Here is a 15,126-nt window from a genome sequence, read left to right as displayed (position 1 = left end):
GAGCTGGGGGGAGCGGGTTTGGGGTGCTGGGGGGATTTGGGAGGGCAGAGGGGCTGGGGGGAGCGGGTTTGGGGTGCTGGGGGGGATTTGGGGGGGCAGAGGGGCTGGGGGGGATTTGGGAGGGCAGAGGGGCTGGGGGGAGCGGGTTTGGGGTGCTGGGGGGATTTGGGAGGGCAGAGGGGCTGGGGGGAGCGGGTTTGGGGTGCTGGGGGGGATTTGGGAGGGCAGAGGGGCTGGGGGGAGCGGGTTTGGGGTGCTGGGGGGGATTTGGGAGGGCAGAGGGGCTGGGGGGAGCGGGTTTGGGGTGCTGGGGGGGATTTGGGAGGGCAGAGGGGCTGGGGGGAGCGGGTTTGGGGTGCTGAGGGGGATTTGGGAGGGCAGATTTGGGGGGATTTGGGGATCATAAGGCTTTGGGGCAGCAGATTTGGGGGTCAGAAGAGTTTGGGAGAGTGTGTTTGGGGGGAGTTGAGGTGCTGGAGGGATTTGGGGGGGCATATTTGGGGGGATTTGGGGGTCAGAAGGGTTTGGGGTAGCAGATTTGGGGGGGTTTGGGGGAGCGGGTTTGGGGGGAGTTGGGGTGTGGGAGGATTTGGGGGGGCAGAAAGGTTTGGGGAGCGGATTTGGGGCAAGTTGGGGTGCAGAATGAAGGGTTATTATGAAGGGAGATTTGGGGTGCAGGAGGAGGGTTGTGGGGGGGTCTGGGAGCTCAGAAGAGTTTTGGAAAGGGCTGGGGGGGATTTGGGGTGCAGGGAAAGGGCTGCAGAGCGGAATCGGGTTGCAGGGCGGCCCGGGGGGGTTTTGGGGTGCTGACCGCATGTCCCCCCCCAGGCCCCCGCCTGGTGAGCAGCCACAGCCTGCGGGAGAGCTCGTCCATGCTGGTGGACGCCGGGGGTCACGCCGAGGCCGAGGGGGCGGCCGTGACGGGGAGGGGCTCCCTGGTCCCCCCCATATTCTCGGACGCCAGCAAAGTGGTGGCCAAAGGGCTGGGGCTGAACAAGGCGTTCGTGGGGCAGAAAAACTCCTTCACCGTGGACTGCACCAAGGCCGGTGCGTGGGGGGCTCGGGGTGACCCCCCCCGGGGTTTGGGGTGTCCCCCCCTTCCCGGGGGGCGCTGAGCCCCCCAGCCGCTCGGTCAATGCTTTGCGGGGAGGCATATTTTGGGGGGCTGATTTTTGGGGTGTCTTTAGGGGGAGGTTTTAAATTTTTTGGGGGGGGGCTGGTTTTGGGGGGGTTGTTCTTGGGGGTGCAGCTTTTCAGGGTGTTTCTGGGGGGCCTCTTTCCTTTGGGGAGGGGGTCCGGTCCCTCCTGTGGGTGCTCAGGAGGGTTCTGGGGTGCCCCCTCCCCATTTTTTGGGTGCTGACCCCTCCCCATTTTTTGGGTGCTGACCCCTCCTTTTCCCCCCCCCTGCAGGAAACAACATGCTGCTGGTGGGGGTGCAGGGCCCCCGCTTGCCCTGCGAGGAGATTGTGGTCAAGCACCTGGGCAACCAACTGTACAACGTGAGCTACCTGCTGCGGGAGCGGGGCGAGTACGTGCTGGTGGTCAAGTGGGGGGACCAGCACGTCCCCAACAGCCCCTTCCGCCTCACGGTGCCCTGAGGGCCCCCCCGGGGCCCCCCAGATCCCGCCCCCCCTCCCCGACCAACAGGAACATCCCGCACGGCGCCCGGAGAGGGGGGGAACCCCCAATTTGGGGACATCCCCCCCACGCTTTGGGGACACCCCCAAGATCGGGGACTCCCCTCCAGTCTGGGGAGCCCCCCCCTCTTTTCCCTCCCCACCCCAAACCACCGCCGCCCCCCCGCCACTCCCCCCCTTCACGCCGCCCCCCCCCGTTCCCACCCCCCTCGGGGGGGGGGGGCAGGGAGGGGCCCCCCCATTTCTGCAGCCACCATTTCAGATCCTCCCTTTCCCCCTTTTTCTTTTTTTTTTTCTTCCTTTTTATTTTATTTTAATTTTTTAACATGACCCCGGGGGGTCCCTGGCGCTGCTGCCCCCCCCGCCCCCCGGGGGAACCCCAATAAAAACTTGTTCTGCTTCACTGGGCCTCTCGCCTGCTTGGGGACGGGGGGGAATGTATAGAGTATATATATATACATACAGCCTTCGGATCTGGGGGGAGCAGGGGGGTTCCTCTCTCTGCGGAGGGGATTGAGGGGGCAAATGGGGGGGGGAGCTACTCTATACATTAAGGGCTTGTGCACTGTGGCAGTTCACACCAGGGGTCTCTGTACATTAAGTGGACCTATAGGATGGGGCAGATGACACATGGAGCGACTCCTGCACGTTGGGGTGACCTGTATGGAGGGGCGGGGAGCCCGGCCCAGCGCTATAGGGTGTTGTGTACCGCCCCCCGTCACGCCGATCTGGGCGGGTTTATTCAAATGAGATGCAAATGAAGCCTCGGCCGGTTTAATTAGTGCGGCGGGGCGGGGCTATGCAAATAGAGCGTCCCGCACGCCGTCCAATCAGCGCCTGGAGCGTGCGCGCATGCGCAGAGCGGCCCCTCGCACGTCTCGCGGCCCCTGCTCCCCCCGCCCCGCCGCACTCGCTGGTTGGCTCGCGCTCCTCTCTCCACTGGCCGAGCTCGCTACAGCGGCGCCCGCCGCCCCGCCGCTCCCCTCCCACCTCTCCCCGCCTCGCCGCGTCCTCTCGGGGCGGCGCCGCTTTCCTGGCGGCCGCGGCGGCGACCGGGCGCGTTGCGCAACGTCCCCGCGGGCGGGTCCTCCGGGGACGGCTAGAGCGCCGCCGGAAGCCGGGGGGCGTGGCCGGAAGCCAGGGGGGGCGCGGTATATAAGCAGCGCGCAGGCGCCGCCGCTCTCTTTTTCGCGTTCGGCGAGGTGAGCGCCGCGCCGGGCCGGGGAGCGGCCGCGCCGGGTCCCGGGGCCGCCGCGTCCCCGCCGCGTCCCCGTAACCCCCGCCGCTGTCTCCCGCAGGTCCCAGGGCCCGGAGCCGCCATGGGCCGCCGCCCGGCGCGATGGTGAGCCCCGTGACGTCAGCGCGGGGGGGCGGGGGTGACGTCATTCACGGCGTCAAGGGGGGGGCGGGGGAGGCGGAGCGGGGGGCGCCGGGAAGAGCGTTGCGGGTTTGGGGGCCTCTTTGCGCCCCCCTTGCTCACCGCCCCCCCCCCAGTTACAGATACTGCAAGAACAAGCCGTACCCCAAGTCCCGCTTCTGCAGGGGGGTCCCTGGTGAGTCCGGAGCCCCCAGCCCCCCCGTTCCTGGGGTGCAGCCGCCCCTCCCTGCACCCCGGCCCTGACCCCCCCCCCCTTTTCCTCCGCAGACCCCAAAATCCGCATCTTCGACCTGGGGCGCAAGAAGGCGAAGGTGGACGAGTTCCCGCTCTGCGGGCACATGGTGTCGGACGAGTACGAGCAGCTCAGCTCCGAGGGTGCGTGTTGGGGGGGTGGCCGCGGGTTTTTGGGGTGCCCCTGCCCCCTGTGACCCCCCTTTCCCCTCCCGTAGCGCTGGAGGCCGCTCGGATCTGCGCCAACAAGTACATGGTGAAGAGCTGCGGGAAGGACGGGTTCCACATCCGTGTGCGCCTGCACCCCTTCCACGTCATCCGCATCAACAAGATGCTCTCGTGCGCCGGCGCCGACAGGTCAGGGCTCCCCGCAACCGGGGGGGTCCCCAACACTTGGGAGAGGGTTCCCAAAACTGGGAGGGGGGTCACAAAAGGGGCAGGAGCAGCCTATGGTGGCAAACGTGGGGTGTCCCTAGCAGTGCCAGGGGTTGTGCGGGGAACCCTGAAACTGGGCTGAGGGGGTTCCTGGAAATGGGGGAGCGGCCCAAAATACACCTGCTGCGTTTGGGGGGAGTGTCCCAAAATACAGTTGCACCCCCCCAGCTGTGGTACCACCAGGTCCGGTGGGGTCCCTGGGGCTCTGGGATGCGTCCCCCAACCAGGAGGGGCCACTGAGACCACATGTGTCTCTTGTAAAAAGTGGGGTGCACTTTGTGGGAGCGAGGAACAGCCCCCAGTTTTGGGGTGTCACATGGTTTCCCTGCGGGGTTTTGGGGTGCAAATGCCTCAGGGGTTGGGGGGGGGGGCCTGCCCCTTGCTGTGGGGTGTTCCCTGGGTTTTGGGGTGGCTCCCCTGCAGCTAATTAAGCCGGCCGTGACCCCCCCGCCCGTGGGGCCCCGGCGTGCACTGGCTGCGCACAGAACCCCCCCGGCTGTGTAGGGTGACCCGCGCCCCCCCGCGGGGCGCCCCAAGGGGCTGGGGGGACATTCCCCCCCCAGGGTGGGTCTGGGGGTGCCTGGGGGGGTTCCCCACGCTCACCGCCCCCCCCATTGCCCCCCAGGCTGCAGACGGGGATGCGCGGCGCCTTTGGGAAGCCGCAGGGGACGGTGGCGCGGGTGCACATCGGGCAGGTGATCATGTCCATCCGCACCAAGGCCCAGAACAAGGAGCACGTGGTGGAGGCGCTGCGCCGCGCCAAGTTCAAGTTCCCTGGCAGGCAGAAGGTACTGGGGGGGGGTCCCTGTGCCCCCAAACCTGCGCCAAGGGACAGGGAGCGGGGTGGATGCACCTGATGGGGCCTGTGCCGCTGCGGGGGGGTGGTTCTGGGGATGTGGGGTGTTGCTGTGCGGGGTTTGGGGTGCCCCTGACGCCCCTCCCTGCCCTGGCCCCCCCAGATCCACATCTCCAAGAAGTGGGGGTTCACCAAGTTCAATGCCGACGCCTTCGAGGACATGGTGGCCCAGAAGCGCCTGATCCCCGACGGCTGCGGGGTCAAGTACGTCCCGTGCCGGGGGCCCCTGGACCGCTGGCGTGCCCTGCATGCGGCCTGAGCCCCCCCAGGGACCCCAAAACCCCCCCCGGGGGACCCCCAAACCGCCCGGGGGACCCCCCGAGCTCCCGCCCCACCGCCAGGGGGCGCCCCCTGCTGGGGAGGGGACTGGGGGGCCTCGTGCTGGTTTGGGGGGGTCCTGGTGGAAATAAAGGTTTGGGGGGGGCCCTGCCCCCTCTGCTGCCCAGCGGCCTCCTGCTTTGTGGGGGAACCCGGGAGGTTTCGGGGGGGTTGGAGGAGGGGGAGGGTGTCAGGTCTGGATGTTTTTTGAGTCGCATCCCCCCCCAAAAGAAGAGGCTGCACAAATGGGGTGAAATGAGTAAAAACGAGGTTTTGCTTTATTCCCCAGATGCAGCCCCCCCTCCCCCCAGGTCTGTACAGACAGTGACAGTGGGGACAGACAGGGAGGGGAGGACACGGGGGGGCGGGTAGGGGGAGCACCCCAGGCTTTTTTGGTGGGGAGGGGGGCTGGGCCCGGATGCCTGGGTCCCTCCCAGCCCCAGGGGTGACGGGAGGAGGGAGGGTGTTTTTAAAAAAAAACCTCTAAAAAGCACCAAAGAAACCCTCAAAAACCTTCCACATTCACAGACACAAAGATGAGGGTGGGGCGGGGGGGGCTCCCCCCTTCCCCTTGTGCTTGGGGGAGGGGCCGGGGCAGAGGCGGGGGGCGCTGTTGGGCGGGGGGCACTACACGGTGGTGACGGACAGCAGCGGGTTGTAGACGCAGCCGCCGTCCCCGCCCCGCGCCAGCATCTCCTGGATGGTCGCCCAGTTGTCCAGGATGCGGCGGCTCCTCTTGCGCAGCCCCCGGCGGGCGGCGCTGCTGGCGGGGGGGGGCGGCTCGGGGGGGTTCCCCGCGGGGCTCCCGCCCTCGCGGTTCTGCAGCAGCAGCTCCCGGCGCCTCCGCTGCTCCCGCGCCCGCGCCAGGTGCTGCTTGCGCTGCTCGCGGCTCCAGTAGCGCCCGGTCTTGAGCTCGCTGCGCGCGTCGTCGTCCGTGGTGGAGCCGCCGCGCTCCTCCATGATGCGGATGGCGCGGGCCTTGAGCAGCCGGTCGCGCCCCGGCCGCTTCCCCCGCGGCCCTTTGCCCCCCGCCGCCCCCGGGGGGGGCCCCCCCAGCCCGCGCAGCAGCGGGGAGCTGCGGCAGCTCTCGCCCGTGTTGTAGGCGCTGGTGCTGTCGCGCTCGGGCGCCTCGGAGATGTCGGCCAGGGGGGGCTCGGCCCCCGCCGCCTCCAGCCAGGCGCGCAGGCAGCGCTCCCGCAGCCGCTCCATCTTCTGCGCCCGCAGCAGGTGGCGGCACTTGAACTCCAGGTGCCGCAGCTCCTCCTCCAGCAGCGCCAGCTCCGCGCGTCCCGCCGCCGCCGCCCCCAGCCGCCCGCGCAGCTGCCGGTAGCGCCGCAGCTCGGCCGTGCTCAGCCCCCCCGGGAGCGCCCCCGGGAGCGGTGGCGGTGCCGGCCCCGCCGCGGCGCAGGGCGCTGAGCCGGCGCTGGGCGCGGGCCCGGCTCTTCCGCTGGGGGAGAGTCCCGCTCCGGGCGGGGGGGCGGATCCGGCGCCGGGTCTTGCGACAGACCCCGCTCCCGAGCCGGCTCTGAATCCGGCTCCGGAGGCTCCGGAGGCTCCGGGTCTTCCCACGGAGCCCGAGCCGGAGCTGGATCCGGAGCCGGGTCTCCCCCCGGGGCTCGGACCGGCTCCGGCTGCGGCCCCGGCCCCGGCGCGGCCGCGGGGGCTGAGCGGGGGCGCGCGCGGCGCGCGGCGCGGGGGCGCGCGCAGGGGGGGCCCGTCCGGCGCCTCGTCCCCCAGCAGGTCGTGCTCCGAGCTCTCCTCGTTCCGCGTGCTCTCGTCCGTGCGCCCCACCCCGCTGTCCGGCTCCGCCCCCCGCGCGCCGGGCGTGGCCGGGCTGGGGGGCTGGGGGGGGGGGGACACGTCAGGGACCCCTTATTGGCCGCCAGGGCACCCTAGGACCCTTGCAGCCCCCCGGACCCCCAAACTGCCCCCCGCCGGTCCCCCGACCCCATTTTACAGCCTCCTGCCCAACCCCACCCCAATGACCCCTTGCCCCCCACCCTCTCCCCCTCCCAGGACCCCTCAGCCACCCCACGGTCTCCCCCGAACGTCCCCACCTGCCCCGGGGGGGTCCACGGCCCCCGCTGCCGCAGCTCCCCCTCCTCGTCCGAGCCGAAGTCGTCCAGGAAATCCTCGCGGTCGCTGTCCTTCCAGCGCTGGGGGGCAAAGGGGGGGGTCAGGGACCCCGCACAGCCCCAGGACCCCCCACCACCCCTCAGCCCCCCCTGCACCCCCAGGACCCCAAGGTGGGGACAAATCCCCCCAAAAACACCCTCTGTGCTCCCCCAGGGTGCCCAAGCCCTGCAGGGACCCCCCCCAAGACCCCCCAGCTCCTCCTGGGACCCAACAGGGAGCCGCAGCCCCCCCGGACCCCCCGTTCCCCCCACCTGGCTCTCGGGCCGCGCCAGCAGCAGCGAGATGTTCGTTTGCTGCTCGCGGGTCAGCGCGGCCACGGCCTCCTCGCGGTCCTGAACCTCCACCCCGTTGATCTGGGGGGGGCACAGGGGTCAGTGGGGCCAGTGACCCCCCCCGAGCCCCCCCCCCCTTCCCCCCGGACCCCCCCAAACCCACCTGGATGATGCGGTCGCCCTCCCGGATGCGCCCGTCCTTGGCCGCGATGCTGTTGGGGTTCACCTGGGGGGGCACGGGGGGGTCAGCACCTTGGTGTCCCCCCATCGCACCCCCCCCAGTGCCACCAGGAGCCCCCCCAGGCCCCCCCGTACCTCCCCCACGTAGATGCCGGCGTCCTCCTCGCCGTCCGTCCGGTAACAAACCGTCAGCCCCAGTTTGTCACGGTGACTGGTCTTGCACAGCTCCACCTCCTGCGGGACCCCCCAACCTGTCAGGGGGACCCCGGTGTCTGGGACCCCCCCAAAACCCGCCCAGGGCCCCCCGGTTCAATACGGGACTCTACACCCCTTTAATAAAGTGGTTTTAGCTCATTTTGCTGTTTCTGTGTGGTTCCAGGCGTGTGTGTGTCTTCCCCCCCAATGGATGCAGGACCCCCCAAACCCCAGCCCCCCCCAGCCCCCCCTCACCTCGTACTCCAGCTCCTCGGGGCGCTCGGGCTCCCCCAGATCCGCAGGGTCGAAATAGTCGTGGGGGGCGGGGGGGCTGGGGGGGGAAGGGTTAGTGGGGTGGGGGCTGAGGTGCCCAGGGGGTCTCTAAGGGGGGGGTTGGGGGGGGTTTGGGGTCCCCAGGGGGTCTCTAAGGGGGGGGTTGGGGGGGGGGTTGGGGTCCCCAGGGGGTCTCTAAGGGGGGGGTTGGGGGGGTTTGGGGTCCCCAGGGGGTCTCTAAGGGGGGGGTTGGGGGGGGTCCCCAGGGGGTCTCTAAGGGGGGGGGGGGGGGGGGGGGGTCCCCAGGGGGTCTCTAAGGTGTGTGGGGGGGGGTCCCCGGGGGTCTCTAAGCGGGGGGGGTGTCCCCAGGGGGTCTCTAAGGAGGTGGGGGGGGGGGTCTCCCTGGTGACCCTGGGGGGGATAAAGAGTCGGGTTATGGGGGGGATCCTGGGGGTCCCCAAGAGTCCTGGGGGGGGGCAGAGGGTCTGCAGGGGTGTCCATGGGGTAACTGTAATTAGCGGGTTTGTGTAATTAACTGACTGTGTGGGGATTCGTTTGCAAGTTTGAACTCGGTACCAAACAAACAAAAACCACAGGGACAAACGGGCAGAGTTTGGGATTGGACACATAATAATTATTGTAATTATTGTAATAATACGTATTATTGTTATACTGTCTGATTAATATCTAACGTCATAATATTAAACTATATATTCTATGTTAATTATATGTAAGTACTATATAAAAATGTAATAATATATAAATTATTAATAATAGATATTTTTATAATTATATCTATTGTCTATTACGCTATCTATATTATACAATATATATTCTATATTCTATATATTATCCAACATATATTCCAGCTGAGTGTCTCCTGGATTCAGAAAACTTGGTCTTTGTTTGAACCCCCCCCATCCGTTTGGGGAGAAAATGATAAAATGGGAACCAGTTGCTCTTCTGAAGTGTCACTAATGATCACATCATATTAGATTCTTAATAAAGTAATAATTATTACAATATATTAATATATTATGTAGTATTGTATAATATACTATATATATAGTATATGTTATTTATATATAATTACATAATTATGTAATATAGTAATAGATATCTAATTCTACTACACTATTAATATCTATTTTACTATAATATCATATAATGTAGAATAAATATTATATGTAATAATATGATAGAATAATAAAATAAATAATCAAGTGAATGTTATTTTATATATAATATGATGATATCATAATTCTGTTCTCTGTTGTATATTCTATATCATGTATCTCTATTCTACCCGAGTGTCATACGGAATCGTTATTGTTGTAGAATATTATTAGTACCGTGTTGTTATATTAATAACGGAATCATATATAATGTGCCTGTTAATTGTTATCGCACACAATGGCTAATAACATAATAAAGCATCATTCTATATGACTCTCTCCCAATGCTGTCGCTCTATTTTCTGGCCATTCTCACTCTATACCACGAATAGCCCGGGATTTTCTGTCCTGCCAATATTGCCCCCCCAGCGTTAATTGCTCGTTATGAGCGGCCATGCGACCCGCACGCTAATTGCCCTGGTGGGGTTTTGTGCTGTTGCAATTTCCGAAATGACCCCGAAATGTCTCCAGGCCCTTTTCTCATTTGGGGCGGGTTCGCTGGTGATTTGCTGCAGCGGCTCCTCCCGAGCCGCCGATTCTGCCCAAGGGGCAGGAATTGGGCAAAACCACCCAAATCGCCCATTTTCGGCCCGGGATCAACGGCGCTTCGAGCCGCGTCACAACAAGGGAAAATTCCGGCCTGGAACCCCAATTACTTTTGCACGGAGAGAATAATTACATAATAATAATGATAATAATGTAACAATCAGTATTGTATAATATATATTACTACATATCTATTATTGTAATATATTCTCACACTAGTAATATATATTTTACTACATCATTAATAATACATATCAATATATTAGTATAATAATTATCTATAACTATATTGTGTATTATGTATGTGTTTTATATATATGTAATGTATAGTGTACGTATATTCTCACTGAGTGTATATAGAATAGATATCTATTTTGCAGCCGAGCGTCTGCAGGCCTGGAGCAAGAAAAGCTGTTCTTTCTCTATTTGAACGTTATAGAAAATTTTTTTTAAAAAAGGAAAAAAAGAAAAAATACCACACAAAAATAAATAAATTTTAACAACCCCCTCCCAAATATGTATAATGAAATATAAATACGATATCTTCTATAAATTGGATGCTATTAATATATATGTAAATTATTAACATGCCACTAATAACGTCTAATACTATCACTATCTATTATATATAATTATGCTGTTAGTATAGAATATAGTATGTATTTTATATCTTGTATATTATCTATATTTTGTTATCTATTCTATAATATTCTATAACATGATTAGAAGGTTTGCCGGTTCTGAGGGACCTACAGTTCCAGTTTAGTTTATTATTTTATCTCTTTTTTTAATCTTATTTTGCTTCATTTTATTTCTCTCTCACTTCAGCTTCACTCCACTCTCCTCCGCACGTGCGGACGGTGCCGCGCGCTGGGGAACGCGGCATTTCTGGCCTCACCCGTCACACGAGGAACAGCGAGGCTTTAGGAGCTGCTCTAAAACCCGCAGAACCGACAGCAAACCCGCTGCGGTTTGGACGATCCGGATTGCAAAGACATTTCTGGACAAACGGCAGAGAAAAAAATTCGGACAAACTGCGAGAAAGCGTCCGGCGGAGCAAGAATTTGTGTTGCTTTTGGAAATGCTCCTAATTCCCGGGGTGGAACAGACCCAGAACAGGGTGACGGACCCTTTTTTGTTCCCGAGGAAATAAAGAAAACCCTCATGGAGATGCCAATAAATGTAAAGGAAACCGCGGATTCCGGGTTAAAACACGAGCGATGTCCCGGTTCCTCATTACAGAGGGGGATTAGCGAGTTCATTATTAGTTACTATTTATTATTATTATATCACGGTTTCCCCATTTACAGATGTGGATTAAGGAGGGTTTTTTTATTATTATTATTATTTAAGGATTCCTGATTTACAGACACGGATTAACAAGTTGCTTATTATTATTATTATACATTATCATTATAGATTCCTGATTTATGGACACGTATTAACAAGTTTATATTATTATTATTATTATTATTATTATTATTATTATTATTATTATTGTTATTATGGATTCCTGATTTAAGGACGCAGACTAATAAGTTGCTTCTTATTATTATATATTATCATTATAGATTCCTGATTTATGGACACGTATTAACAAGTTGGTTATTATTATTATTATTGTTATTATGGATTCCTGACTTACAGACGCAGACTAATAAGTTGCTTATTATTATTATATATTATCATTATAGATTCCTGATTTACAGATACGTATTAACAAGTTGCTTATTATTATTATATATTATCATTATAGATGCCTGATTTATGGACACGTATTAACAAGTTGTTTATTATTATTATTATTATTATTATTATTATTATTGTTATTGTTATTATGGACTCCTGATTTAAAGACGCAGACTAATAAGTTGCTTATTATTATTATATATTATCATTATAGATTCCTGATTTATGGACACGTATTAACAAGTTGATGATTATTATTATTATTATTATCATTGTTGTTGTTGTTATTATGGATTCCTGACTTACAGACGCAGACTAATAAGTTGCTTATTATTATTATACATTATCATTATAGATTCCTGATTTACAGATACGTATTAACAAGTTGGCTATTATTATTATTATTGTTATGATGGACTCCTGACTTACAGACGCAGATTAACAAGTTTATTGTCGTTATCGCTACATCTGTGCGTGTTCAATGTGCGGCCGTCACTGGAAAAGTTGAGAAGAGCTGAGAATTATTTGATATCTATCGAGTGTTTGACCCACCAGCGGAACGTGGCTCGTTAGGCACCGCGATGATGACGTGACCGACACGCAAATGTGCCGCTAATTGGCTCGTTAGGCTGTGACTGTGCTGATGAGGTTTTGCACATAACGGCCGTGACTTTTTCTGGTTTTATCCCAACTCTGGCACCAACTTTGTCTTGTTTTGGGGCGAAAATTGGGCTGAATTGTGCACAGGTGACGCGCCCCGGTGTGGGGACACTGGGGGGGCCCAGGGGGGTCCCCGGGGATTCGGGGGGGGCTCTGTGGGGCGGGGGGTTCCACGGGGCTCCCCGTGGGGCACACAGGGGTTGCGGGGGGGTCCCCCGGGTCGCGGCACTCACGGCTCGGCCCCCCCGAAGCTGATGTCCGTCTGGGTCCCGCTGTCCACCAGGCCGCCGGCGGGGGGGGGGCCCGGCCCCGGCCCCGCCCAGGGGGGCGGGGGGGCGGCGGGTCGCAGCGCGGGGGTCCCGCCGCCGGCCGGGGGGCGGCGCCGAAGCACCTGCAGCACCAGCGGCTCCCGGGGCGCCCCCCGGCCCGGCCCCCGCCGCGGCGCCTCCTTCCCGCTCACCTGGGGGGCGGGGGGGTCAGGGCCGCCCCGGGGGCTCGGCCCCCCCCCCCCGCTCCATTGTCTGCCGCTCGCCCGGAACGGGCGGCAGCGGTTGCCGTGGAAACCGGCGGGGAGGGGGGTGGGGCGGGGGGATGGGGACCCCCCCCATAGAGCCGCCAGCCCCGCCCCCTGCCCCTATAGAACCCATTATCCGCACCCCTGTAGACCCCGTCGCATGGACCCCCACCCTATAGCCTCCTTACCTGGCCCTATAGACCCCGCCCCCTGCCCCTATAGAACCCATTATCCACACCCCTATGGACCCCGTCGCATGGACCCCCACCCTATAGCCTCCTTACCTGGCCCTATAGACCCCATAGACCCCCATACCTGCCCCTATAGAACCCATTATCCACACCCCTATGGACCCCGTCGCATGGACCCCCACCCTATAGCCTCCTTACCTGGCCCTATAGACCCCGCCCCCTGCCCCTATAGAACCCATTATCCACACCCCTATGGACCCCGTCGCATGGACCCCCACCCTATAGCCTCCTTACCTGGCCCTATAGACCCCGCCCCCTGCCCCTATAGAACCCATTATCCACACCCCTATGGACCCCGTCGCATGGACCCCCACCCTATAGCCTCCTTACCTGGCCCTATAGACCCCCATACCTGCCCCTATAGAACCCATTATCCACACCCCTATGGACCCCATCGCATGGACCCCCACCCTATAGCCTCCTTACCTAGCCCTATAGACCCCATAGACCCCCATACCTGCCCCTATAGAACCCATTATCCGCACCCCTGTAGACCCCGTCGCATGGACCCCCACCCTATAGCCTCCTTACCTGGCCCTATAGACCCCATAGACCCCCATACCTGCCCCTATAGAACCCATTATCCGCACCCCTGTAGACCCCGTCGCATGGACCCCCACCCTATAGCCTCCTTACCTGGCCCTATAGACCCCATAGACCCCCATACCTGCCCCTATAGACCCCATTATCCACCCCCACACCTCCGGGTTCTTGCTCGCCCGGCTCCCCACACGCCCCTATAGCCCCTCACACGCCCCTATAGCCCCTCACACGCCCCTATAGCTCCCCACACGCCCCTATAGCTCCCCACACGCCCCTATAGCCCCTCACACGCCCCTATAGCCCCTCACACGCCCCTATAGCTCCCCACACACCCCTATAGCTCCTCACACGCCCCTATAGCCCCTCACACACCCCTATAGCCCCTCACACGCCCCTATAGCTCCTCACACGCCCCTATAGCCCCTCACACGCCCCTATAGCTCCTCACACGCCCCTATAGCTCCTCACACGCCCCTGTAGACTCTCACATTCCTCTATAGCCTCTCACACACACCCTTATAGCTCCTCGCACACCCCTGTGGCTTCTCATGAGCCCCTATGGCCCCTCACACGCCCCTATAGTCCTTCACAAATCCCTATAGCTCCTCACACGTCCCTATAAGCTCCTCATAGTCCCCTATAGCCCCTCACACACCCGTATACCCCTCACACACTCCTATAGCTCCCCATAGTCCCCTATACCCCTCACACGCCCCTATAGCTCCTCGTAGTCCCCTACAGCCCCTCGTAGTCCCCTATAGCCCCTCGTAGTCCCCTACAGCCCCTCGTAGTCCCCTATAGCTCCTCGTAGTCCCCTATAGCTCCTCGTAGTCCCCTATAGCCCCTCGTAGTCCCCTATAGCTCCTCGTAGTCCCCTATAGCCCCTCGTAGTCCCCTACAGCCCCTCGTAGTCCCCTATAGCTCCTCGTAGTCCCCTATAGCTCCTCGTAGTCCCCTACAGCCCCTCGTAGTCCCCTACAGCCCCTCATAGTCCCCTATAGCCCCTCGTAGTCCCCTACAGCCCCTCGTAGTCCCCTACAGCCCCTCATAGTCCCCTATAGCTCCTCGTAGTCCCCTACAGCCCCTCGTAGTCCCCTATAGCTCCTCATAGTCCCCTATAGCCCCTCGTAGTCCCCTATAGCTCCTCGTAGTCCCCTATAGCCCCTCATAGTCCCCTACAGCCCCCGCCCCGACGCCCCTCTCCCGCCGCGCCCGCCGGTACCTGCAGCATCACCCGGTGCTGCTCCTCCGGCTGCTGCACCACGCACATGTTGCAGCCCATGGCGGGCCCGGCCCTCCCGGCGCCACCCCCGAGCCCCCGGCCCGGCCCCGCCGGGCTCCGGCCGCAGCGCCGGGCTCAGCCCCGGGCCCCGCGCTCCGGGGGGCGGCAGCGGCCCCCCCGGCCCCCCCCGGCCCCCATGGCCGGCGGGAGGGTCCGGGAGGGTCCGGCGGGGCCGGCGGCGGCGGCGGCGCCGCCCGGTTCGGGCCGGATCGGGCCGGTTCCGGTTCCGGTTCCGGCCGGTTCGGGCCGGTTCCGGCGCGCGGCGGCGGCAGGTGGCGGCTCGCGGCGCTGGCGGAGGGCGGGGCCGCCGCTGACCACGCCCCCTCCCCGCACGGCCACGCCCACAGCCCCCCCGACATCCCCTATACACCCCATAGGCTCTTTGCAGACCCCCTACGGCCCCCTATAGAACCGACCCAGCCCCCTACGGAACCGACCCAGAGCCGCTATAGCCGCCTATAGCCCCCATAAACCTCCACAGCCCCCTATAGACCCCTCCAGCCTCCTATACCCCCCCATAGAGCCCCCCATAGACCCCTCTGGCCCCCTATAGAC

At 60.6% G+C, this 15,126-nt stretch overlaps 2 protein-coding genes and 1 non-coding gene across 7 annotated transcripts in view; 2 read left to right on the top strand and 1 right to left on the bottom strand.

Moving 5' to 3' along the window:
* The window catches only part of FLNA (filamin A), a 33,663-nt gene extending 31,623 nt beyond the window's left edge, over nucleotides 1-2,040 (top strand). For all 4 annotated transcript variants that reach the window (XM_065653337.1, XM_065653334.1, XM_065653336.1 and 1 more), the window contains 2 exons: nucleotides 829-1,047; nucleotides 1,411-2,040. In XM_065653337.1, the coding sequence (XP_065509409.1) occupies nucleotides 829-1,047; nucleotides 1,411-1,598 (407 nt within the window). In that variant the 3' untranslated portion in view covers nucleotides 1,599-2,040. The remainder of the gene's footprint in view (nucleotides 1-828; nucleotides 1,048-1,410) is intronic.
* Nucleotides 2,041-4,098: 2,058 nt separating this feature from the next.
* LOC135999795 (small nucleolar RNA SNORA70) lies at nucleotides 4,099-4,235 on the top strand. The gene has a single exon (XR_010607706.1). It is a non-coding gene; the product is annotated as a small nucleolar RNA SNORA70 (small nucleolar RNA).
* Nucleotides 4,236-5,396: 1,161 nt separating this feature from the next.
* Nucleotides 5,397-14,860, bottom strand: PDZD4 (PDZ domain containing 4). Of its 2 annotated transcripts, XM_065653351.1 has the most exons (9): nucleotides 14,512-14,860; nucleotides 12,215-12,441; nucleotides 11,751-11,816; nucleotides 7,894-7,969; nucleotides 7,579-7,677; nucleotides 7,427-7,489; nucleotides 7,243-7,344; nucleotides 6,913-7,011; nucleotides 5,397-6,697 (listed from the first exon to the last, which is right to left on the bottom strand). In XM_065653351.1, exons 1-9 carry the CDS (start codon nucleotides 14,569-14,571, stop codon nucleotides 5,483-5,485), a joined length of 2,007 nt encoding a protein of 668 aa, XP_065509423.1. In that variant the 5' UTR covers nucleotides 14,572-14,860; the 3' UTR covers nucleotides 5,397-5,482. The 2 variants fall into 2 exon arrangements, with proteins under 2 accessions (XP_065509423.1, XP_065509424.1); XM_065653352.1 differs by lacking the exon at nucleotides 11,751-11,816.
* Between the last annotated feature and the right edge of the window lie 266 nt (nucleotides 14,861-15,126).

Source organism: Caloenas nicobarica, chromosome 29 (assembly GCF_036013445.1).
Source record: "Caloenas nicobarica isolate bCalNic1 chromosome 29, bCalNic1.hap1, whole genome shotgun sequence".
NCBI classification, from domain to species: domain Eukaryota; kingdom Metazoa; phylum Chordata; class Aves; order Columbiformes; family Columbidae; genus Caloenas; species Caloenas nicobarica.
The sequence above is the reverse complement of the archived record's forward strand: the minus strand, read 5'-3'. Positions and strand labels throughout refer to the sequence as shown.